Here is a 24349-nt window from a genome sequence, read left to right as displayed (position 1 = left end):
TCGGAGCTTTGTCCTCAGTGTCTTTCGTGATCCTGACGGCCAGTTTCACGGGCAACTAAAACATACATCATCTTCTCGGTAGTAGAAAATCTCTGCCTTGTCCGCACAGACACGCACGGGCGCTCAGAGGAACGTCGCAAACCGTGGTGGGTTTCTTTCGCTCTCCCTTCAACGCAAACAAGCCAAAGACAAGGAAAGAGGGCCCGAGACTCTGGCGACAGCAGATGCAGACAAGGGCTGGGGGTGGTGTCCTGCCCACCCCAGGGGCCCCCCGCACAAAGTGCTAGGTGCGCCCGGCTCCCAGCCCCGCCAGGGTCCCCTCTCTCGCCCCAGATCCAGTGCACAGAGCCGGGGGAGGCGCTGCAGGGTGACCCTGGGAGGAGCCCCCAGCCCGGGAGGAGCCCCCAGCCCGGGGAGGAGCCCCCAGCCCTGGCCCTTGGCTGGGCCAGCCGTGGCCAAGCTTCTTTCCTCACGCGGGGCTGTGCAGCTGACCCACGGGAGCCGGCTCTCGGCACATGCTTTGGCACGGAGCTGGAAGCTGGGCAGGGCCACCAGCCCCCAGGGTCTACCAGGGCAGGGAGGGTCTAGAGGAGGCAGCAAAGGCCAGGAGACGACAGGAGGGGACAGGCCACCGCCAAGAGCACTTAGTCAGGGCTGGCCCCAGGCCCTGGAGGACAGGCGGCGGTGGCAGGCGAAGGCAGGGCTGGGCTCCCACACTTCCACTGCCCTAGGCACCTGCTGAGGAATGTGGGTGGCAGAGACCTGACCGGGGCAGAGCCTGTCCCCCGCTGCCTGGCCCAGGGTTGCCGAAGCTTCATCCCCTGGCATGGCAGGTGGGCACCCGGGGTGAGGCGAGAGCAGTACCAGTGACTCGGAGGAGGGGCGGGCAGCAGCTCCCTGTTCCTGAGGCCCGGGCCCACCTGCCTCGGGCATGGAGGGAAGAGAGACGGGCAGGGAAGGTTCCGGAAGCTGGAATGACTCTGGGGTACCCCCGCAGGTTCCCTAGTCCCCAACCCTGCACAGCTGGGCTCTGGTCACCTGCCTCCCGGGTTCGAGACCCCTGAGAGCATCAGGAAGAAACAGGCTGGGCTGGCTAGAGCCCAGGTCGCTGTGCGGCCCCCAGCCCTCCTGGGAAGGCTCTGGAACACTGTCCCAGCCGGACACACGGCTGCTCCTTTCTTGTATGTACAAGCGGGCGCCCCAGGCAGAGGACGGCCACGCGTAGCTTGGGCGCCCTCAGCGACACCTGCCCCTCCCCGCAGGGTGTCGGGCTTGCAAGGTCGGCGGGCGTCTCGCCAAGCACGGCTTCGCTGGTCTCTCCCGGGACTGTCCCCGGCCTGCAGGCTGTCACTGGACACCCTCCTCCTCCACGTACGTCGAAGGGAACCAGCCAATCTGCAAAAGACGGCAGCAGAGTATGTGGGGCGCACTGAGGCAGCAAAGTGAGGGTCGAGGGGTCCCCCAACTCCTGGAAGGCCAGCTGCGCAGGCGAGCCCCAGGAAGGAGCCACGGCCTGGGCTCTCACACCCCAGAAATGCACCAGCCTTGCCAGCCCAGGCGGCTCCGCCGTCAGCAAAGGGCGGGGGCCAGCACCCTCTGGAACATTCTCCATTTGTTAGATACCAACCCAGGGGTGCTCAGGCTGTGAGTGAGTTCTATCGTAAGAAAACCAAAGAAAAGGTGAGAGACTAGAATCAGAAATTTTACAAGTGAAAGAAAAGCACGGCAATTGGCACAAAGGGTCCATGGACACGCAGGAGGTGTGGACACCAGAGGCCGGGTCGGCAGGAAGTCGGAGGTCAGAAAGGCTGGGACGACCTGAAGTGATGCTGGGGACACATGGGCCACGGCCAGCAGACCGGCCCCACGGGACGCCCAGCAGCTTCTGGCCGGGGCTGCCGCGAGTGGGACTGCACCTGCCAGAGGACGAGGGACGGGAGCGCTGAGTGGGAGGGGGCACGCTGCGGCCCTCGGGGAGGAAGTGGGAGGCAGGACTCGAGCTGGCGACTCCAAAGCCGAGGAGCCAGAGGTCCTCATGCCTGCGGGTCATCACACACCCTTCCGGGGATGAAGGACGGCCCCCACTGGTTCACTCCCCAAATGGCGCCAATGGCCAGAGCTGAGCCGATCCGAAGCCAGGAGCCAGGTGCTTCCTCAGTGTTTCCCATGCGGGCGCAGGCTTGGGCCATCCTCCATTGCTTTCCCAGGCCAAGGAGCTGGGTGGGAAGCAGAGCAGCCGGGACTTGAACCGGCTGGCATCAGAGGCTTTCCTTGCTACAACAGTGCCAGGCCAGGTCTGCTATCTGAAATTAGTGGAGGAACCTGGCAATAGCACCTCAACCAAGTGTCTCAGGTAACACCCCACACGACCAGGAAGACCCTCCAGCGTGTGCCTCGAGATGGAGACCTCGGCCCCCTGCCGCGTCCCTGCCTCAATCCAACCACAGAGCAACAGCGAAGTGCCCTCACGTGGAGGGGCAGAGCTGCCCAAACACCCCGTGTGCGAGGCAAAGGCAGAACATTCCAGATGAAAGACAGTCCCTGAGGGCTGGGGAAGTGCCCACCTGGACTCTGGGGACGCACCGCAGGAGGCTCAGGGACCCACAGAGTGAGTGAGCCAGACGTGGGGCTGGAAGGTTTGTACGAGAGGAGAGAGACAAAAGGACAGCAGCAAGACCGAAAGCTCCATGCTCAGCAATCACAGACCCAAACGAGCCACAAACACCCACTGCAAGGCGGACTGTAACACAGCTGGTTCCTGGGACCCCGGCGGCTTGTCAGGGACCGGTCTCAGTAAGAGCACCCCAAACAAGTGCGCCCCACCACGCAGCAACCCCAAGAAGGCAGGCATCACTCCAGAAGCCACCAGAAGAAGCCGGAGACGAACATTTTGGGATAACAGCCCCAACACGGGGTGACCTGGGTGCTGCCGCTGGGCGGCATCCGTGCCGCCTGCGCCTGAGCCGGCCTTGGCCGTCATAACCCCGGGACCCTGCGGCGGCACACAGCCGGTGCTTGCTGCCAGGGATTCGTGGCTGCCATACCCCAGGGCCAGCTGGGGACAAGTGGGTCAGACCCAGCGTCCTCCAGTGGTCAGGCCCAGCTGAGAGCACAGACTGGCTTCGGCCCAGCAACAGGAACCAGAGGCTCACTGCCCTCACTGCCCAGTAGCCCTGCCACAGCAGCTGCAGCCCCCAAGCACAGCCCTGCATTCAGAGCTCCGGTGAGAGACCTGGGTCACTGCCAGGGTGTTTGGATGGGGGACTGGGCCCAAGGCCTGTGAGCTAGGCAGGAACAACAGGCGAGGCCACCTCACTCAGCAGGCAGGACCGTGACAAGGTCCACCCATCCACCCAGGGGGCAGGACCGTCACAGGCCCCACCCATCCATCCAGGGGGCAGGACCGTCACAGGTCCCGCCCATCCACCCAGGGGGCAGGGCCATGACAGGCCCTGCCCATCCACCCAGGGGACAGGACTATGACAAGGTCCACCCATCCACTCAGGGGGCAGGACCGTTACAGGCCCCGCCCATCCACCCAGGGGGCAGGGCCATGACAGGCCCCGCCCATCCACCCAGGGGGCAGGACCGTTACAGGCCCCGCCCATCCACCCAGGGGACAGGACTATGACAAGGTCCACCCATCCACTCAGGGGGCAGGACCGTTACAGGCCCCGCCCATCCACCCAGGGGGCAGGGCCATGACAGGCCCCGCCCATCCACCCAGGGGGCAGGGCCATGGCAGGCCCCGCCCACCCACTCAGCAGGCAGGAAGCAGGCCTGATCCATGTCAGAACTGTCCCAATTCCTGGGGTGCCCAAGGCACATCCGGGGCCTCAGTCTGGTCCTCGTGCTGGGGCCTGTCTGCACCTCCCAGCACGGGTCAGAGGTCAGGCGGGTCCTCGTGCTGGGGCCTGCCTGCACCTCCCAGCACGGGTCAGAGGCCAGGTGGGCGTCTACGTGCAGGGTCTGCGGGTCAGGGCCGGTCCACTCACCCGTCCGTTGGCCTCGCCCTTCCACCAGCCTTGGTCCCCACCTATGCGGCTGTAGATTTTGACTACGTCGCCCTCCCGCAGCGAGAGCTCCCGCATGTCCCGGGCAGCGAAGTTGTACCTGGCCACGGCTGTGCCGATGACCCGGGGTGTGAACACTGCAAGGGGAGACAGGGTGTTGGGCCACGGCCCTTCCTCAGAGCACAGAGCCGGCATCACGCCCCCAGAAGGACAAACCAGCCCCAGCTAGGACACCCCGGGCGGCCAAGGGACGTTTCCTTGGGGACAAGAGCAGGTGCGACCGCACAGGCTCCTGAGGCCCTGGGCCAGCTCAGCCCAGCCCCAGAAGGCGTAAGCAGAGTGACCACAGCACAGGCCAGGGAGAGGGACAGAGCACAGGCCACATGCAGGGGCAGGGGCAGCGGCTTCACGTGGGCTGGGGTCTGCTCCCCACCGTGTGCCGAGGGCCCCACGGGCAGTCCCGAGACACAGCAGCTGAGCAGGCCTGGACAGGCCATGGGGCAGGCGGCTAGAATGCAGCCCGTGCCCAGGGCCCGCAGGGCTCCGCCCACCTCCCCCACCCCGGCGAGCAGCAGCAGCGGTACCTGACCAGAAGGGAGCGGAGGGGCCCTGGGCAGCAGAGCCAAAGCCCTGAGGGCTGAGGAAAGAAAAGTTGTAGGAAGCGCAGGAAGCTGCAGAGGCAAGGGCGCGAGTGAGAGGCAGCAGGCGGTGCACGGGGGCGGTGCGTGGGGCGGACTGGGCGGACAGTGCTGGGCGGACTGGGGGACAGTGCGTGGGGACGGTGCATGGGGACAGTGTGGGGCCGCAGGATGAGAGGCAGCTGGGCGGACTGGGGGACGGTGCGGGGCCGCGGGATGAGAGGCAGCGGGGTGAAGCAAAGGCACAGGAGCTCAGCGGGCAGAACCCACCCCCTGCATCTGGGAACCACCTGTTTCCACCCCGGGCATGCCAGCCTTCACTACAGGCCCTTGGCTCCCATCCTGTCTTGCTGTGCCCGGGTGCCACCCCATCCTCTGCCATGCCAGCATGGTTGATGGCGAGGGGCCTGCCCAGTGCTCCGGGCTTGGGCAGGCCTGGGCAGTACCTGGGGTCCGGCTGCAGGCCCTGGAGGTGGCGCGCTCCCGGGACTTGTAGGGGTACTTGAGTGTCGTGTCCAGCTGCTTGAAGCTCTCCTTGAGCGAGTGGCACTGGTAGTACTCCACCAGCTCCTGTGGGCCCACGCACTCCTGAACACCACCGCCTCCAGGCAGTCCTCCCTGCTGACCAGCCTCCCCAGGGTCACGGCGGGAACGTCTGCCCCCTGCCGCCTGGGTGCTCTCTCCTCCTCCCTACAGCCCACCCACGGGGGAGGTCACTTCTTGAAGACCTCGGACCCACAACCACTCAGAAAGATGTTTCTGAGGGAAGTGACGTGGTGGGTGGGGGGACAAGACTGACTCCTGGTCCCTTAGACCCACTCATGGAGCCGTGTGCTGGCTGGGTAAGGGTGCAGCAGGACAGGCACGGGAGTGGGGGACGGGAGCGGGGGACGGGGCATGCGTCACCACGAGACTGACACATCCGGACCTTGGACCCTGGCTCTCCCAGGATGGTCAGCGTGCCCCAGGGCAGGCTTCAGGGATCAGGACTGTGCCACGGCCGCACAGCTCCCAGGGGCCTCGCTGACCCGCGTCCCTGGGTGTCTACACCTGCTCGGGGCTGGGAGGGGCGCCCGGCTCACGCACCAGCAGGCTTTCAAACTTCTTGGCCTCTGTGATGTGGATCCAGCTGTCCTTCTCCACCACCTTGATGTGTTTCACCTCGTCGTTGAACCTGGGTGGGCAAGGGGCCAGCTCGTTCCACGCCCCGGCTCCCCTGCGCTCCGGCTCCCCCTGCGCCCCCGGCTCCCCCTGCGCCCCAGCTCCCCCTGTGCCCCCGGCTCCCCCTGCGCCCCCGGCTCCCCCTAAGACCCCGGCTCCCCCTGCGCCCCTGGCTCCCTCTGCGCCCTGGGCTCCCTCTGTGCCCCCTGGCCCCAGCGGCTGCAATAGTGCTAAGCTGGGGGTCCTTTATTGTGGGGCTATAGGGAGACCCTGGGGCTGTTGTCCCCGGCCCGGCCCCTCTCTGCCCACAGCCAGATGCCAGTCCCCACGCCTGTCAAGTGGCCACAGAGCATGGGCCATGCCGTGTCCTTGCTGGCTGTCCACGCTGGGGCACGCTGTGCCAAGCCTCACACCCATGGGCCGGCTGAGTGCCTGGACTCAGCCTGGTGGGTTTGCTTCTCGACACAGGAACCTCTCTCTCCACCCCCGATGGCCTGCCCTGCACCCCAGCTCTGGCCCAGAGGCACCTCAGAAGCACCAAGTTCAAGCCTGCCCGGGCCTTCCTTGGGACATGCCTCTCCGTGCCCGCAGGCACCAGGCAACAAAGACAGCCCGAGGTCACGGCCAACCAGCATCCCTCATGGCTGCCAGCGCGTCTTCTCCCCACCCCACATGCACCAGACGTAGGAGGCGCCATGCCCTTCATGACCAGGCATGGCCGCTTGGAGTTCTAGGTGCCATGAGGCCAAGCACTGCCCACTGGCCGCCGCCCCTGTGGGAGGGCCGTGCACACAGCGCCTGCCAGGCCAGGTGCAGCCAGAGTGTGGAGTGCTATCCAGCTCCCCATGGGCATGGTGCTGTGGGGCAGGTGCACCACCTCTGAGCGGGGCAGGCCATACCCACCAGGCTGTCTTATCCAGCTGAGACTCCGGGGGCCTCGGCCACCGTGGCATGGCCACCACAGCATGGCCACTCCCTGGAGGCATTTGTGGGACCCCCTGGAGAGCTCTGCCCAGTGTCACCCTTCCTTGGCTCCCCACACCCCTGCCTTCACCCCTGGGTGGCTGAAAGGGGGACCCCAGACCCGGGGTCAGAGGGGGCAGTCTCGTTCTGCACCCGTCGACCCCAGCGTGCCCTCTGCCTGGCTGCAGGGCTCAGCAGAACCACAGCAGCCTGGGGGTGGGCATGGAGGGGGCGAGGGCAGAGAAGGGGTAAAACAGAGCTGGGAGGGGGGATGGGGTGGCCTACGTATGTGGACCTGGGGCACCACGAGGCACTCCTCGCCCTGCCCAGGACCCCCGGCCCCCAGTCACACGTGCTGGCCTGGGTCTCTGTGGTCACAGCATGGAGCCACAGCCCCATCCAGCCCTGCTGACTGGATGCCTCGTCTGGGTGGGCACCCCTGCTGGGGTGCCCTGCAGAACACAGTGTCAGGAAAGCAGGAGGCTGGCAAGACAAGGGTCAGGCACAGCAGCCCCTCTGCCAGGCTCTCCAACAGTCCCCAGCTGCCCCTCCGAGTCCTGCCCAGGGGGCTGCAGGGCTGTGCCAGGCTCTCCAGGGACCCCAGCTGCCCCTCCGAGTCCTGCCCAGGGGGCTACAGGGCTGTGCCAGGCTCTCCAGGGACCCCAGCTCCGCTACCACCCCCGTACTTGATGCTGATGGCAAAGCGCTCGGCCTCAGCAGGCCGCTCGCGGACGAGGTAGGTGCCGCTGGCATGGGGCTTGAGCAGGTTGTCTGTCTGCTGCCTCTCCATGTTGCCTGCAAACCTACAGGGAGGGGACAGAATCAGGAGGCGGCCAGGCAGGGCGGTGGAGGCCAGGCTGGGGGAGTGATGGCTCAAGAAGAGGGGGAAAGGGGCCTGGCACACGGTGTGCCCACAAGGACAGGGAGAGGGGCCTGGCACATGGCATGGCCACAAGGACAGGAGAGGGGCCAGCCCCTCAGCCAGGAGGGAGACCCCGATGCAGTTCTTGCATCCTGACTTTGGCCTGCTCTTGCAGCCTTTTGGGGTGTGGACTGATAGCTAGAAGAGCGCCCCCCGTCCCTCCTTCTCTGCCCCCAGCCTTTCACAGCCAGGGAAGCACAGGGCGCAGCCAAGCAGACTCGACCTTCGAACCTCACGTTCCTGCCACTCACCAGGGGTACACGGTATAGTCCATCTCCCGAGACGGCGGCCGACTGACGGGCGGCTGGGGACAGAGCACATCGGGGTTAATGTCCCAGGAGGGGCGGGCTGGGACTGTCCACCCCAGTCACTGTACGGACAGGGAGCTCAGGCCATGGACCTGCCCCAGGCCATCCAGGGAGTTGATGACACCTGCCTTCCCCCATCCCTGCTGGTCCAAGGGACATGGCAGCCTGCGTGGTGGACAGGCCCAGGGAGTGGGTGAGGCCAGGGTGGGCAGGGCCAGCAAAGGGGTGCAGAGCACCCCAGAGAAGCCCCCCCTCCTAACCTCAGCCGACTGCGCCTCCCGAGGCTGACGCCTGCTGCTGCCCTCCAGGACAGAGAGCTAGGATCTGCAGGAGCCCCTGATGGTGAGACCCCCTTTGCAGGCAACAGCATCCCTCCTCCACGGCAAAAGCGACCCAGCCGTAGTGTTCTGGAAGCTTCCAGAGGAAAAAACTCACCCTTCCATCCACCGGGCAGGGCTTCACAGAAGAGCTGGGAAAATAGCCCGACTTCCTGGTCTGCAGCAGCCGGCCCTGCGGGAGGAAGGGGACGGTGGGCGCTGGGGCTGGACGTGACCACAGGAAAGGCCCCGTCGTGGGGACAGCAGGGTGGGGCCCTTCCAATCCTTGTCTGGATGAGCGGGGGGTGGAGGTGCAGATGGCACGCACTCTCATAGGGCCAGGGAGCGGGGCGGCCGCACCTCCCACCAAGGAGCCTCGGGGTCCCCTCGCAGCAGCTCAATGACGTCCCCCGTCTGGAAGGTGAGGGCGGCCTTCCCGGGAGGGGCCGGCGCGCCATGGTAGTTCTGCACGGCCACCATCTTGGGACCTGCAGACAGCAAGTGGCACTTGGTGACCGGGAGTCCCGGCTGGCACTAGGTCTTTCCTGGCACCTGGGTGCCCTGTGCCCAGCACGCAGCCCCAGGCCCAACTGGGCAGCTACAGGGTCTGAGTGTGTCACCCGTGCCAGTGGACACATGCTACCATTGTGGTGGCAGACACTCACACTGAACTGCTATTTTGGTTACAGGGTATCGAGTCACAGTCAGGCCCGGAAACCCTCATGTGATTGATGGGCCAGCCCAGGGGGTGGGGTGGCACTGGCTGCACCCCCAGAGGCTGCAAGGTGCTCCTTCAAGGAGCCCCCAATCCACCCGGCCTGCCCCAGGATGCCCAGAAGCCTCCTGCCCCGCCCACCCGCCACACCCTGGGTCCTGCAAGGTGATGTTGGGCCAGGTGGAGGCAGGGTCCAGCAACTGGCCACGTGCTGGCCCTGAGCCCTGTCCCATCCTCTCGAGGCTGGGCCCGGTCCCCATGGGTGCCAGCGTCCTGAGGGCTGGGGCAGAGCAAGTGTGGCCAGGCACAGCGGGCGGTGGCCCCAGCCAGGCCGGGCCCTGCTCCCAGGTGACCCACGACGCGGGCTGCAGCAGCGGGGACCCCCGTCCAGCAGACTCACCTGGTCCTGCTCCAGATGTGTCCTGGGTGGACAAAGAGAGCAGAGCTGAGGGCCAGGGCTCCTCTGTCGCCGGGCCCACCTTCAACCCGTCCCCCACCAAGAGAGGGACAAGGTGGGGCTGGGGTCCCAGGACATTGCTTCCTCAGGTGACACGGCCCACCAGTCCTCAGGGCTGTCCTTCCTCCACAACCTCCCGCTCCCTTGCCATTCCCTCCCGAGAGGCTCCCAGACCAGGCCTGGGACCTTCGATGCTGGCTTCAATGCTGCGTTGCTAGGACCCCAGGACTCCAGGGAGGCATGAAGCAGCCTTGGAGACCCACGCTGGGGACGCTGGCCATGTGGGGGATGGGGGTCGAGGCCACGGGGCACGCACGGGGCACAGAGGCTGTGCTCAGCATGGGGGAAGCCGCAGGTTCACCTGCAGCCTGGGGTGGCCCCGGGGTGGGCTGCGTGGGCACACCAGGGGCCGCTTAGGGGGACTCACCAGGTCCGCCGGAGACACTGCAAGGAAAGCAGAGTACAGTTAGAGGGAGACAGCTCCCGGGCCCCCCAGGCGGCGCTGGGCTGGCTCAGCTGGGAGAAGGGACCCAGGCCCGTGGGAGGGGAGTCACTGGACACTGAGGGTCAGCACGGGGCTCCCGGGCTGGGCTGGGCTCCTGCGTGGGCAGCTCGGCGTCGGGGGCCCACAGGGGAGGCTTCTGCAATAAGTTAGTAATGCCTGCTGTGGAGAGGCTTCTGGGGAACCCTATTTGCGGGAGCAGCTCGGGGGGCTCACACACAGGGCCCCAACACCCACCCGTGTGTGAGGCCACGGCTCCTGGATTCAGCCCGGCCGAGCCCCAACCACTGCAGGCGTTTGCGGGACGTACCAGAGGAGGAAAACTCAGTCTCAGGGAAATAAATAAACTCTCTCTTTTAATTCCATTTTCTATGAGTCACACAAAATCCTGTCAAGTAGCAAGAAGGAAAAGACTGGAAAAGGCAGGTATGTGAGATGTGGGACAGGTGTGCGAGGCAAGTGAGCAGGTGCGAGGTGTGTGAGCAGGTGTGAGGTGTGTGAGCAGGTGTGAGGTGTGTGAGATGTGTGAGCAGGTGTGCGAGGCATGTGAGCAGGTGTGAGGTGTGTGAGATGTGTGAGGCGTCTGAGCAGGTGTGTGAGCAGGTGTGAGCAGGTGTGAGGTGTGTGAGCAGGTGTATGAGCAGGTGTGAGCAGGTGTGAGGTGTGTGAGCAGGTGTGAGCATGTAAGCAGGTGTGTGAGGCACAGAGCGGTTCAGGCAGGTCTGCGGGCTGCCGTGCGGGCTCCCCGTGTGGGTCCGTGCGGGAGCAGCTTTGTCAGCCCACGTTGGGGAAGGCCTGCCTGGTGCAAGCGTAAGTCGGTTGTTCCCCTCCTCGCTCGCCAAGCTTTCTGTGGAAGTGACGTTTCACCCCTGAGTCAGACCCCAGCCTGAGGACTTGGACAGGAGAGCAGGCCGAGGTCACCTCAGGGTCTCGAGACGTGTTCCTTCTCGGCTTCACGCCCCCCCTTCCACAATCCCCATGTCTGCCAGTCACTGGACAGACTGCTGCTAAGTGTGTGGCCAGCAGGGGGCTGCTGACGCACAGGTGGCACCCAACAGCGTGCCAGGGGTGCAGCAGCTCACACCCAGCAGAGACAAGTCCTGGCCCACCGGAGACTGCGGGGCACGGCCCCCAGGGCTGGCGGGGGACATGGAAGCACGTGTGCCCCCCCGGGGCGCGGGGCCGGAGGGCCTGGCACTCACTGATCTTGCAGGCGGGCATGACCTCCAGGCACTCCTTGTGTGCGCCAACACCGCACTTGGTACACAGGTAACCTTGATAGAAAGTCCCCCTGCAGGAAGGGCCGGGCGGGGGTGAGGAGGGCCGGGCGGGGGCGAGGAGGGCCGGGCGGGGGTGACAGCACGGTCGTCGCCCCCTCAACACAGGGCACTGGTCCCCCGGGGGTGCCCCCGCCGCCCCCATTCCATCGGCGTGTCTGAGTGGGCTGCGCCCCCAGCCACGCGGGGCCACGGCCGCGCACTGGACTCCCACGGGCCACACCTGAGGAACATCCTGCAGGCCTTGCAGCTCGTGGCCTTGTCGAACGTGTACATCTGGAAGCTGTGGTGGTTGGCGTTGGCTTTGTCGGGTTTGATGTTGGACCTGACGGGAGGGAACCGGTGCTCTGGCCTGTCCGGCGAGGCCCCGGGCCCTGCCCGCCTCCCACTGCCACAGCTCAGGAGGAACACACCAAAGAAGTGGGGGGAGTGCCCGCCCATAGGCCCCTAGCTCGCCATGCAGCCCCCCACCACCACTGACGGACGGGGGGCTCCAGGACTTCATGCAAAACCAGTTTGGGGCCCTTCCTACAGGAGCCAAGCCCCGGAGAGGTCCCAAGGCCCCAGGTCCCCAGGAAGCCCTCGGGCACTGCCCTGTTGTCCTCCCGGGAGACAGGGCCCACCTGTCTCTGCCCTCCTCCCACAGGTCAGCAGACAGACCCTGGGGGCTCTGGACACCCCCTGCCTCTCCGCACGGCCCCGGGGCTCCCCAGCCGCTCACATGGCCATCTCAAACTGCTCCATCCACTTCCTCTTCATGTCTTCCGTCTTACAGAAGAGCTGGAAGCCCTGCTTCCCTTGCAGGTGGATCAGATAGAAGCCGTAGGACCACTGCAGGGGGCGGGGGAGGCAGGTGGATCAGACAGAAGCCATGGGACCACCGCGCGGGGAGCACGAGCTCGCGTGTGCCGTCACCAGCGTGTGCACGCACACCCGCCCACAGAGCCCGCTCACACGGGGACAAGTGGTGTTCTCCTCCGGCGTGAACACTGTGTGCATGTCTGAAGTGTGTTCTCACGTGCCCTGTGTCTGGGTGTGTGATGTTCTCATGTATGTGCACACACGTGTGTGCCCTGGTGGCCAGGGCCGAGTGCACACGGCTCCTTCATGTGTACACATGTGTGTGCCCAGGGCCGAGTGCACACGGCTCCTTCACGTGTGCCCACGTGTCCCCTGGTGCCCAGGGCCGAGTGCACACGGCTCCTTCGTGTGTGCCCACGTGTGCCCTGGTGCCCAGGGCCAAGTGCACACGGCTTCTTCGTGTGTGCCCACGTGTGCCCTGGTGCCCAGGGCCGAGTGCACACAGCTCCTTCACGTGTGCCCACGTGTGCCCTGGTGCCCACAGTGCACATTTCTTCTGCATGTGCACGCGTGTCCTGCCATGTTGTGGCTATGCTGCATTGTACCCGTGTCCACATGGACATGGAGTTTACACACGCGTGTGCGTGCAAGGACGCACTGTTGCCTGCCTGCCGTGTGCCTGTGTGTGCAGAACCAACCCTCACCACACATCCTGTGGCCCCACCCCCCCAGCGGAGGTCACTGCTGCTTGGTCCGCCTGGTCCCCAGGGAGCAGGTGCACTGGCCCGGGCGCTCCACCAGGGCTGCCCACCCACTTTCACTTCCTAATGTGACCGACACTAGGCAAACTCTCTCCTCTGAAGAGGAACCACGAAGGCAGGCGGCCGTGGGCCCAGGAGCCCTCAGCTGGGCTGGCCCCGCCGGGCGGGTGGTAGCACCAAGAGGGCCGCCCAGGGCGGAGGCCAGGAGATACCAAGGGGGGCAAGACAAGAAGGAGATGCCAGGCCAGGCTCCTCTGGGGCCCACACTGAGCCCCCGGACCCAGCTGAGGCGGGAGGGCTGTGTGCCAGGCTGGGCCAGGCTCCTTTGGGGCCCACACTGAGCCCCCAGACCCAGCTGAGGCGGGAGGGCTGTGTGCCAGGTGCTCGGTGCAGACAGCAGGCGGGAGGGGACAGTGCTTACCGTCTTCCCATGAGACTGGGCAGCGTGGGGAGGAGAGGGGGAGAGAATGCCATTAGGAGAGGTGGCCCGGCCCACAGGGGTACTACAGCCCCAGCAGCGGGCAGCGGCACGGGTGGGACCACATCTCTACCCGGCTTGGCACTCGTCCCCGGCCCCAGGGTGGGGCCACGACCCCGCAGGGCTGCACACACACCGCAAGGCCGGGGCCTGAGCTTTGGCACGCCGGCACCCGCACCATATGCGCCACGTGCCCAAGGGCATGGGCAGAGCCTTGGCAGACACAGGCCCGACTCTGTGGCTGTGCTCTGGTCATCACACCCACAGCCTCCCTAAGTGTGGTGCTGACCCTGGAGGCCACGGTCACCCCTGCAGTCAGGGGACCCGGCTCGCACGTCTGAGCCGCAGCCAGTCACCCACCCACTTTACCCCAAAGAGCAGAGGCAGGATGGGACAAGGAGACCTGGCTGGGGCTGGAAGCTGGGCCCTCACTCCCTGGGGAGCCCTGGGCCGGCAGAAGGTCCTGCGGTCAGCTGCATCCAGGACACGGGGCAGAGACGAGGGCCCAGCCAGCCCGGCCATCCTCGCCCACGCGGGGCAAGGGTGAGGCCCCAGCCGGCCTGGCCACCCCTCCCCCTGGCCCACGTGGGGCAGGGACAAGGCCCGGCCACCCTCGCCCACCTTCTTGATGTCCTTGTTGTTCATGGGGTCGTCGGTCATCTTGTGGAAGAGCAGCTCGATGACCTCCTTCAGCTCGTAGCTGTAGCCCCTCCTCTTGCACACAATGACCACCTTGTCAAACAGGAACAGGTACCTGGCCCAACAGCGCGGCCAGGGGACGGTCAGCGCGGCCAGGGGACGGTCAGCGTGGCCAGGAGCCTGTCAGTAAGGCTAGTGGACTGTCAGCAAGGCCAGGGGACTGTCAGCAAGGCCAGGGGACGGTCAGCGTGGCCAGGGGACGGTCAGCGTGGCCAGGGGACGGTCAGCGCGGCCAGGGGACGGTCAGAGTGGCCAGGAGCCTGTCAGTAAGGCTAGTGGACTGTCAGCAAGGCCAGGGGACTGTCAGCACGGCCAGGGGATGGTCAGCAAGACCAGGGGACAGTCAGCGCGGCCAGGGGCTTGTCAGCCCAGCCAGCCTTGTGTACACAGCGGCCCCTGGCCACCGCCTGGGGGAGGCGACAGACACACATACGCATCCAGGATGAGCCTCTCGCACCCTGTCCCAGCAGGGGTCTCCTGCTCAGCCCTCTTAAGGCCGGGCTGGGGTCCTGGACCACAGAGGCACTCCAACCAGGCCGGGAGTCAGCCGGCACCTTCTCTGCCCCCTACCAGCCACCCTCCTCCCCAGCAGTGCTCGGCCAAAAGCACTGGGCCTATCGTGGCTGCCGGGGCCTGGGATCTCCCGGTCTGGCCCGGCCCGGCCCGGCCCAGCGGCCGTCACGGACAGGGCAGTCCCCCGTGGACTTGCGCACGGGAACCCCACGGGTGCCGCTCACCTGTCCTGCTTGGTGTGGTTGACTATGGAGCGCACTTTGAGCTCGCCGTCAATCTTGGGCCTCCCGAACTCCTCCAGCTTTACTTGCTGGGGAAGCAAGGGCGAGACTGTCAGCCCCGAGGGCAGCTGCCTGCTGCCTGCCTGGCCTGAGCACGCGCCCAGGGCCGGGCGGCTGCAGAATCCTGCAGCGGCAAGGGGCGAGCTGCGTCCAGGCTGCACAGGGAGGGGGAGGGATGGAGGGCCCGGCAGCTCTGCCTCCATGGGACAAGGAGCCATTGAAGGCCTGGCTGCAGAAACAGGGCGCCCTTGTACGGCGCCCAGAGCAGGACCTGGACGGGGGGCCGGCCGGCAGCCCCAGACACCGGAGAACAACTGGCGCCTGTCAGGCGGGAGGTGGCTGGCGCCAGGCTGGGGTCCCAGAGTGGCATCGGGTCCGTACCCCACGTGCTCCCAGGATCTCAGCCCCTCTGCTCTGTCCCCGAGAACGCCATGGCTTTCAGGACACATGGAGGAGACACCGGAGCAGTGGGCCATGGGGTCCTGTCCCTGCCCTGCCTTCTACACCCTGCAAACCACCAAAGGCATGGCACGTGGAGCAGCGTGCACCTGCTCAGGGATGGACAGCAGGCCTCCGAGTGCCCTCCCCGTGAGGGTGGAGGAGGCAGCTGGCCCCTGGCAGACAGGGCCTTGCCCAGGGGCGCACAGCCCCCCACTGCCCAGCACCGCTGCTACACTGAGAGCGAGGACGGGGAACCAACGCCCACCAAGGACCAGTGCCCCACACCCAGCCCTGGACGCCGACGAGGGGGCGGCTGGCCAGCCCCCACCCCGACACCTCATTCCCATCGGAGCCGTCAGGCACACTGGCAGTACTGCCCAGCAGCTGCTGTTCCCGACACGCCCCGGGTCCTCTCTACGTGCACAGCTCGGCAGCCACCTGCCCCCGTGCTTTCTGAGCCAGCAAGGGGCCAGCCTGGCCGTGCAGCACCTGTCCTGTGTGTCCCAGCTCCTAGGAGCATGAAGACCACCCGGTGGGAAAACACAACCAGGAGTGGTGAAGCGGGGGTGACCGCCGCCCAGGGCCGCGCGGCCATGCTGGAGATGCAGCAGCAGGGGTCACCCCAGGGGTGCCGCTGTGCACACCACATTACACAAGGCAGGTCCTACATGCAGCGGGGTGGATGTGGGGAGCAGACCCCCAAGCAAGGCAGCTCTGGGCGGTGAGCAGCCCCTCCCGACCGCCAACCCAACGGGCAGCCACACGGCCGAGGGGGCTGGGGGTGACGCCAGAGGCCGCCAGCACGTGGGCAGGCCCGGCCGGGCCGTGCACAGAGCCGAGCCCGCGGAGCCTGAGGGGGCGGCCCGCGAGGCCGTGACTCTCACCAGGTTCTCGATGGAGCTCTGGAATTCGCTGATCTTCTTTAAGGTCTCTTTATCCCGCTTGACCTCGTTTATGTACATGGCCAGGTCCTGGCAGACAGCGAGGGAGGGCTCCCTCAGCTGGGGACCCGACAGGGGCACCCTCAACCTCAGCCGGGCGCGTGGGAAAGGCCAGCTCTGCAGCTGGCCAGCGAAGCATCACACGGCAGCCTCGTGTCCCCGTGGGGGACAGCAAGCAAACCTCCCAGCGCCTCCCGCTTGTCACACACTCCTCTTCAGAGAATGGAAAGACAGAGCCGTGTGTCAGCCACGAGCAGCTCGCCAGGCCTGGGCCAGCCCACCCTCTCCTCCTTGGGACCCCCACAAGCAGCCACCGCCTCCCCGTTGGAGTCTGGGCAGGAGGAGTGGTCAAGTCCCTTTTTGCCGGGACTTGTCCAGCCCAGCACCTGTCTGCCGTGCAGCAACCTTCCCGCCAGCCACCAGGGGGCAGTGCCCACTTCGAGGTGGACCATGCAGACCCGGGCCACAGAGCCCAGCGCTCAGCGCCCAGTGCCCTCCGTGCACCGCTGCCACAATGTGGAAATCCCCGAAATGCAAGCTACTGAGCCGCAGCCAGACCCACTGCCCGTCGCTTCCGTGTTCCTGGAAGACCCCACTGCGCGCTGCTGGGCTGGACTTGGCTCAGGAAGTCAGAGCCTGCCAGGGAGTGTAAGGAGTCCTTGTCCCCAGCGTTCCAGTGAAAGGAACTCCCAGAGCCCCTGTCCCGCCAGCAGGACGGCCCTGGTGGACAGCAGAGGAGCCAGGTGCAGCTACCCACGGCCTGGCTGCTGCCCTGCCTCGGTTTACCCACCCACCTGCATGGCTTCCAGTGCCTCCTTGAGCTGCTGCCTCTCGGGCCGGTCGGCCGAATGGCTCACCAGTTCCTGGAACAGGGGAAGGGCGGCCGAGGGTCACCACTCAGGGCTGCGGCCCTGGAGGGGCCCCGCCGGGCTGGGGTGTGCCCAGAGCCGAGCCCTCAGCTCACACCCTGCCCGCTGGGCTCTGGGCAGTGGCCCTCACTCAGGGCAAGCCCCCAGCTCAGCGAGGCGGTTGTGCGGAGAAGGGACGGCACGGTGAGACTGCCAGCACATTCCTCTCCCACCACGGCTGCCAGGCCGCTCACCTGTCAGTCGCTCGCTCCTCTTTCGTTTTTTTAAGGGTTATTCTCATTTACTTGGGAGGGTGACAGAGAGATGGAGAGCCAGCCACCTACTGGTTCACTCCCCCAGATGGCTACAATGACCAGGGCTGAGCCACACCAAAGCAGGAGCCTGGACTGCACTGAGGGCCCCCACGCCTCGGGCCGTCCTCTGCTCCCCACCCAGAGGCTCAGCAGGAGCTGGATCGGAAGCAGGGCAGCCGGATGAGAGGTGGGCGGGATACTGGCACCATGGGCAGCAGCCCAACTGCTTATACCAACGCCAACTCCTGGGAACCTCTCTCCATGCTTCCGAGCTCAGCGCTGGCCTTCCCGGCGACAGCATGGCCGCCATGGCGACGGCTGTCCCCGATCCCGGGTGGTCATGGTGCAGGCTATGCACGCCTGCTCAGGGCCCGTCTGTGGCCGCCCCCGTCACGGTGGCACCCGAGGAAGAGCCCACCTTGAGCAGCAGGTGGTATTTCAGGACCCTCTGCATGGGCACCACCAGCAGGTCCTGCAGCTTGAACTTGCCCTCCTGGACCTTGAGCGTGCACTCCTGGTGGGGGAGAGCGGCGGGCGGTGAGGGGACCCTGCCCGAGGCCAGCCTGGCCCCACCGCACCCCTCAGGGTGGGCAGCTCGGGCCCCTACCTCCACCTTCTGCCGGAAGTCCTCCCGGCTGGCCAGGAGCTGGTTCAGTGTGTGCTGTGCGTGCTCCATGTGGCTGCAGTATTCGCCGTAGATCAGGAGCCTGCGTGGAACCCGCACACGTGAACGCACCAGGAGCTCGTGTCCCCCCCGTGTCCCTTCCCAGCATGCTGCGGGCACAGCGCAAGGTGCCGCCCACTCGAGACCCAGTCCCCGGGGTTCTCCCCTTCCCAGCTCCACCACCGCCACCACGGCTCTGCCACTGTACCCTTCATCCCCAGGGTCCCCACTGACTTGAAACTGAAACCCTCGGGCCCAGTCTGAAAAATGTCACCTTGCAACCCTCATCCCCGACCCCCAGAAGCTGACAGGGGAGCCAGCCAGGCGGCTGTCAAGTGAGCAGGGACAAACCCACAGGCCTGGACTTCGTCACTGCCACGGACGGAACCGTCCCCGGTTCTGGGAACACTCCCTCCCCCCACACACGCAGTTTCCTGTGATTTGAGAGAGCACCTGCTTGCCCAGGGTACCTGAGGGCCCCAGCGAAGGCCTGATGGGACAGAGGCCGCAGGGGTCAACAGCTCTGAGGCGACCCCGCCGGCGTGTGTGCAATGCCGCCCAGGACTGGCCCGAGCAGTGTCCCCACTTTCCTGACATGTCTGGCCCAAGCCCCCGTGCAGGGGTCAGGTTAAGCTCTGCTGACATTTGAAGGTGGGCCTTTGGCGGGGAGGGTGGGGGGCGTGACCCCGGACAGACCCAGGGCCTGAGGCCTCGCAGGATGCCAGTGACTCGGGCTTCCCAGGCCCTGTGGGCCTATCTGAACCTGAGCTGCCCCTTATGCAGCAGAAAGCCTCCCATCTGCCTGCTCCCTCCCCCGCTCACTTCTGCCCCAGGTCTGGGGTCACGCTGGCTCCGTGGTCCAGGCTGCAGATTGGCCAAGTCGGGGCAAACGGGGAGCTCCACACATCCCCAACCCTCCAGCTCTGTCTCCCCACGGGAGGCGTGGGTCTTGCCAGAATGCAATGCCAAGGGCATCCCGGCCCAGCGGCCACACACCAGGACCATCAAGCTTCGGGCTTGTGGTCCCGGACCCCGCAAAAGGAGACCCCACCCCCAGGTCCTGAGGACAAGATGGAGCCACGGGAATGACTCGCAGCCAAGGCACCTGCCTCCTGCCTCCACCCCCAGCTCCAAGGATGCTGGCTCGGAGGGACACGCGGGAAGGAGCCCTTCATATTTGTCTCCTGGCCTGGGCTGCGGTCAGTGTGTGCTCCCCAGCACTGCGGCTCAGGTCCTGCCCCTGCCAGGCCCAGCAGACAGGCCCCACCCCGTCCTCAGGCCCCGGAGTCACCCAGTGTCACCAACGAGAGCAGGGGCTCGGCCAGCGCCGCCTCGCCGCCCTGACCCCGACATGCCCAGGTCCCGTCAGAAGCAGCAGGTGGCTGGGCTCGGGGCAGAACTTGCAGGAGACCCAGCTCAGGCAGGCTGAGCCGATCAGCACAGCTACCGAAACGCGCGAGTGAGAGGTGGCGGGAGTGGGAAGTGCCGGGGACCCCACCGGGTGACCCTGCGGGCTGGGGTGGGGGCGGGCAGGGCTCAGGTCTGCAGAGAAAATCGGGTCCAGGGGGCAGAGGCCACAGCCTCAGAGCCCCCAGGGCCAGCTGGCCACTCACCTTTCCTTGAAGTCCAGGAAGACCTTGGCCAGCGTGCCACCCCCTGCCATCATGGACACGTCAATGGCCCGCAGGAAGCTGTGGTGTACCTTGATCAAGTCCTGGGCGGGCAGGGAGCGGGCAGCGGCTGAGCGGGCAGCGGGCCAGGGGCACAGGCCAAGCCCCCCGACACCAGTGTCCCTTGGCAAGGGCTCTCCAGCAGGGCAATGCCCAGGGCCCTGGGACTCAGCCACAGGGAGCTGCCCATGCCCGCACAGGCTCTGCTGCCTCACAGGGCTCAGGGTCAGCCAGGGCTGCTGTGCTTCACTGCAGACTGGACAGGAGTCCTGCAGACAGCCCCGCGGGCTTCACGGAGCGACACACCGGGGTCTGAGCCAGTCTCCTGCAGGGCCGTGGGACCACAGCACACCCCTCCTGTGGGCCCGAAGCCGGTGTGGGGGAAGCAGCTCTTGGAGGAAGCCACGCGAGTGGGGTCTGCTCGGCTGGCCAGGGCAGAGGGCTGGCCAGCCGGCCAGGGTGAGCTGCACACAGGTGCAACATGGCATGTCTCTCCCTGTGGGTGACCCTTCCAGGGCCTTGGGCATCCGTGCCCCCGCCCTCCAGGAGGGGCGGCCGAGACGGGCTTGGCCATCCAGGGTCCCCTTCGCAGCCAGTACCGGGCCGGGACATGGCCAGCCACGTCCAATGACCAGGGCCGGCCCAGCTCCCTCACCTCCAGGTTGATGAAGACAGCGGCCATGTCGGCGGGGCTCAGCACCAGCCTCAGGGGGCTCATGTAGTTCTGGAAAAGAACAGCAAGATCTGCCCTGTGACCCCGGCTCTGAGGACCTGCCCTGTGACCCCGGCTCTGAGGGACCTCCCTGTGACCCCGGCTCCGAGGACCCGCCCTGTGACCCCGGCTCTGAGGGACCTCCCTGTGACCCCGGCTCCGAGGACCCGCCCTGTGACCCCGGCTCTGAGGACCTCCCTGTGACCCCGGCTCTGAGGGACCCCCCTGTGACCCCGGCTCTGAGGGACCCCCCTGTGACCCCGGCTCTGAGGGACCCCCCTGTGACCCGGGCTCTGAGGGACCTCCCTGTGACCCCGGCTCCGAGGACCCGCCCTGTGACCCCGGCTCTGAGGACCTCCCTGTGACCCCGGCTCTGAGGACCTCCCTGTGACCCCAGCTCTGAGGGACCTCCCTGTGACCCCGGCTCTGAGGACCTCCCTGTGACCCCGGCTCCGAGGACCCGCCCTGTGACCCGGGCTCTGAGGGACCTCCCTGTGGCCCCGGCTCTGAGGACCTCCCTGTGACCCCGGCTCTGAGGGACCCCCCTGTGACCCCGGCTCTGAGGGACCTCCCTGTGACCCCGGCTCTGAGGGACCCCCCTGTGACCCCGGCTCTGAGGGACCCCCCTGTGACCCCGGCTCTGAGGGACCTCCCTGTGACCCCGGCTCTGAGGACCTCCCTGTGGCCCCGGCTCTGAGGGACCCCCCTGTGACCCCGGCTCTGAGGGACCTCCCTGTGGCCCCGGCTCTGAGGGACCTCCCTGTGACCCCGGCTCTGAGGACCTCCCTGTGACCCCCGGCTCTGGGGACCCGCCCTGTGACCCCGGCTCTGAGGGACCTCCCTGTGACCCCGACTCTGAGGGACCTCCCTGTGGCTCCGGCTCCGAGGACCTCCCTGTGACCCCGACTCTGAGGGACCCCCCTGTGACCCCGGCTCCGAGGACCTGCCCACCCGCCCCCGCCTGGAGGACCTTCCCCAGCTTGCACAGCGGCGCGGCGCCACGCCCACCTTCTCGATGTCCTCCAGCGTGCGGTAGTACTTGGCCTCCGTTTCCTGGATCTCCAGCAGGCAGCAGTTGCGTTTGTCGTCCTCGCTCATGCCCATTTTCTGTAGGAGTCACGGGAGGCGTGAGCCAGGGTGGCCCGCCCAGCCACGGGAGGCCCCGGCTGCCCCACGCCCCGGCTCTGGCCATGAGGTGGTCACGGGTAACGTGGGCCAGGCAGGAGACGGAGGAGTGCCCATTCTGCAGGTGGGGAGATGAGGCCCGAGGAGGGGATAGCACCCCCTCTTCCAGGAAGCCACCAGCAGGACAGCCCCTATTCCCCGGGAACCAGACCTCAATCCGCCCCCAGCCAGCAGCACAGGCCTCCACCTGGCAGGTGCACGGGCCGTGTCCATGCAGGCCCAAGGCACCACGTCCTGGAGCCAAGCACCCCACAGGGTCCCTGAACTGGAGCCTGTGAACACCACAGGGATCCCGACTGGCTGGCCACACAGGATGGGTCCCTGTACAGGGCGCCAGACCTGGCCCACTCTGCTGGGTTCTTCCAGGCCAGCTCGGCCAGGTCTGCCCTGAACTGACTCGGGGAGGCCCTGACACCATCGCCACCCTTCGCGAACACCCCAGGGTCCCCTCAAGTCCTGCAGGCTGCAGCTCCTCAGTGCAGTGTGGCCATGCAGAGGCAAGCAAGGCCCACGTCCTGCCCAGGACAGGGTGCCTCATCCCCAGGGCTTCACGGGGGCTCCCTGTGTGCCTGAGGGAGACTTAGGAGAAGGTGCAGCCAGGCCTGCCCTGCTGGCCCGCACCTGCGCTTACCTGCATGTAGCGAATCTGCAAGCATGCAGGGAGGAATGAGAGAGGACCCGTTAGCCATGGGCTTGGGGAGTCAGGGGCCCACAGCCCAGTTAGCCAAAGCCCCTGGCCATCCAGGCTCCCCACGGCAGCTCTCACGGTGACAACTGCCATCCCAGGGACAACAGGAAGGGAGGCACAAGCCCTTTATCCCAGACTCCCCCGGCAGGAAGCAGGTGACCCCACAGGGACACAATGTCCTCAACCCAGGCCCAGGCCGCGTGTCCCGCAGCCAGATGGGCCTGCAAACAGCACCAGGTCCCTCCATGGCAGCCTCGGGACCGGGGATGGCACAGGCTCCAGGAACCATCAGCTCAGGCTTCTGACTGTCCTCAAGGTCATGGATGTCCATGGCTTTCTCCCGCTGGGCACAGCAGGAGGTCCAGCCATCAAAGGGAGGCCTGCGGAATGGCACTGCTGGCCAAGCCCAAAGGGTCACTAGATTCTTAAGGAGTCCTGGGCCAGCTCTGGGGGGCCGAGGGGACCCCAGCTCCCCTGCATGTAGGGGAGTGACAGCCCTGGGGGAGGAACCCTCTTTGGGGACTTCACAGAAAAAATGAGACGTGAACCCCCAAGGGCCGTGTCCGCGGCTGGGAGGCCCAGGGTGCAGAGCGGGGGGCCAGGGGCCCGCCGCGAGAGCCCGGAGGGCACAGGAGGGGCCTCTCCTGCTGCCTTGCTCCTCTTTCTGCTTTCCCACGGCCAGCTAGTCACCCCACGGTGCTGGGAAACACTGGGACTCTATGGGAAACTTGCTCTGCGTTCAAGGCAGCAAACAGCACCAAGAACTCCACTGTTGGCAAGAGGAGCGTGGTAACAGGGCCGGAGCCTGCCCACCCTGCCTCGCTGCCCTGCTGCTCCGGTTGGGCAGCCGCAACCCACAGGGCAGCTGCCCACAAGAAACCCACAGTGACACTAGCTGGTTTCTGAGAGAGATGAGAAGTTAGGGCTGCTCGGAAACATGTGGGGCCTCCTCGCCCAGGCACATGGGCACACAGGCACACGGGCACGAGGGCTCGGAAAGGCCAGCTGCACGCAGGGCCTCCTCGCTCAGGCACATGAGCACACAGGCACATGGGCACGAGGGCTCGGAAAGGCCGGCTGCACACGAGGCCTCCTCGCCCAGGCACATGGGCACATAGGCACACGGGCACACGGGCACGAGGGCTCAGAAAGGCCAGCTGCATACGAGGCCTCCTCGCCCGGGCACACGGGCATGAGGGCTCGGAAAGGCTGGCTGCACGCGGGGCCTCCTCACTCGGGCACACGGGCACGAGGCAGCTCCCACAGGGTGACAGCACCCAGGTACCACCCAGCGGCCTGGCTGTCCGGGGTCCCCACTCACCATGGGCTGCTGCACCTCCACCTTGATGATGTCCTCATAGATGTCATCCCCTTCCTCCTCGCAGGGGACACAGTCATAAATGTCCTCCCCCAGGTCATGTTCACTGCACGGGAGACAGGGGGCGGGTGAGCGGGAGGCTGGCTCGGTTAGCTCCTGACACAGCTGCCACCCAGCAGGTGCACGCGGGGATGTGGCCCGAGGGACTCTCGGGAGGCAAGAGGTGGCTGGGGTCATACCAGGGTCCCCCAGCCTCCACGTCACAGGGCAAGGCACCTGCCTCCTGGGGCTGTACAGGAATCAGGCAGTGTAGACCGCCCAGACCAGGGCTCATTAGGAACACTGGAAGCATACTCCAGGGCAGCGGCCTCAGCCTCCAGACCACACAGCCCTGTCCCCAGCCCTGCCTGTCCAGCCCAGGGCTTTCACCATCCTCATCCTCCTCCCCTTGAAGGGTTAGGTGGCAGGGAAGCCACGAGGAGGGCCACCAAGTTGGTGCCGCGTGTCTCCATACCAGCACCTCCAAGACCCCATGCAGCAAGCCTGAAGGCAAGCAAGCTTGGCCTCGGCTCAGGATGGCAGCAGGCTTCACCCACGGGCTCGGGTTACACACACCTCCTCCAGGAGGCCTCTGGGATCCCCAGGCACCCGCACTTGGCCTCGGCTGAGGATGGCAGCGGGCTCCACCCACAGGCTCGGGTCACACACACCTCCTCCAGGAGGCCTCTGGGATCCCCGGACACCCACACTTGGTTCTCATCT

At 66.4% G+C, this 24349-nt stretch overlaps 1 protein-coding gene across 4 annotated transcripts in view; it reads right to left on the bottom strand.

Annotated features, from left to right (window-relative positions):
- Nucleotides 1-417: 417 nt before the first annotated feature.
- The window catches only part of VAV2 (vav guanine nucleotide exchange factor 2), a 90958-nt gene continuing 67026 nt past the window's right edge, over nucleotides 418-24349 (bottom strand). The window contains exons 5-30 of one of the 4 annotated variants that reach the window (XM_040963360.1): nucleotides 23591-23693; nucleotides 22213-22227; nucleotides 21405-21503; nucleotides 20340-20408; nucleotides 19628-19728; nucleotides 17958-18057; nucleotides 17769-17864; nucleotides 16983-17051; nucleotides 16132-16218; nucleotides 14750-14835; nucleotides 13935-14067; nucleotides 13257-13271; nucleotides 11995-12104; nucleotides 11497-11598; nucleotides 11199-11287; nucleotides 9922-9938; nucleotides 9438-9459; nucleotides 8683-8810; nucleotides 8441-8515; nucleotides 7949-8001; nucleotides 7462-7578; nucleotides 5738-5825; nucleotides 5098-5221; nucleotides 4598-4684; nucleotides 3996-4150; nucleotides 418-1395 (exon numbers count right to left, since the gene is read on the bottom strand). In XM_040963360.1, coding sequence (XP_040819294.1) covers nucleotides 1348-1395; nucleotides 3996-4150; nucleotides 4598-4684; nucleotides 5098-5221; nucleotides 5738-5825; nucleotides 7462-7578; nucleotides 7949-8001; nucleotides 8441-8515; nucleotides 8683-8810; nucleotides 9438-9459; nucleotides 9922-9938; nucleotides 11199-11287; nucleotides 11497-11598; nucleotides 11995-12104; nucleotides 13257-13271; nucleotides 13935-14067; nucleotides 14750-14835; nucleotides 16132-16218; nucleotides 16983-17051; nucleotides 17769-17864; nucleotides 17958-18057; nucleotides 19628-19728; nucleotides 20340-20408; nucleotides 21405-21503; nucleotides 22213-22227; nucleotides 23591-23693 — 2188 coding nt within the window. In that variant the 3' untranslated portion in view covers nucleotides 418-1347. The remainder of the gene's footprint in view (nucleotides 1396-3995; nucleotides 4151-4597; nucleotides 4685-5097; nucleotides 5222-5737; nucleotides 5826-7461; nucleotides 7579-7948; nucleotides 8002-8440; nucleotides 8516-8682; nucleotides 8811-9437; nucleotides 9460-9921; nucleotides 9939-11198; nucleotides 11288-11496; nucleotides 11599-11994; nucleotides 12105-13256; nucleotides 13272-13934; nucleotides 14068-14749; nucleotides 14836-16131; nucleotides 16219-16982; nucleotides 17052-17768; nucleotides 17865-17957; nucleotides 18058-19627; nucleotides 19729-20339; nucleotides 20409-21404; nucleotides 21504-22212; nucleotides 22228-23590; nucleotides 23694-24349) is intronic. The other 3 variants (XM_040963358.1, XM_040963359.1, XM_040963361.1) reach the window with 3 other exon arrangements.

Source organism: Ochotona curzoniae, unplaced genomic scaffold (genome assembly GCF_017591425.1).
Source record: "Ochotona curzoniae isolate NIBS_2020 unplaced genomic scaffold, NIBS_Ocur_1.0 scaffold_3208, whole genome shotgun sequence".
Taxonomy (NCBI): domain Eukaryota; kingdom Metazoa; phylum Chordata; class Mammalia; order Lagomorpha; family Ochotonidae; genus Ochotona; species Ochotona curzoniae.
The sequence above is the reverse complement of the archived record's forward strand: the minus strand, read 5'-3'. Positions and strand labels throughout refer to the sequence as shown.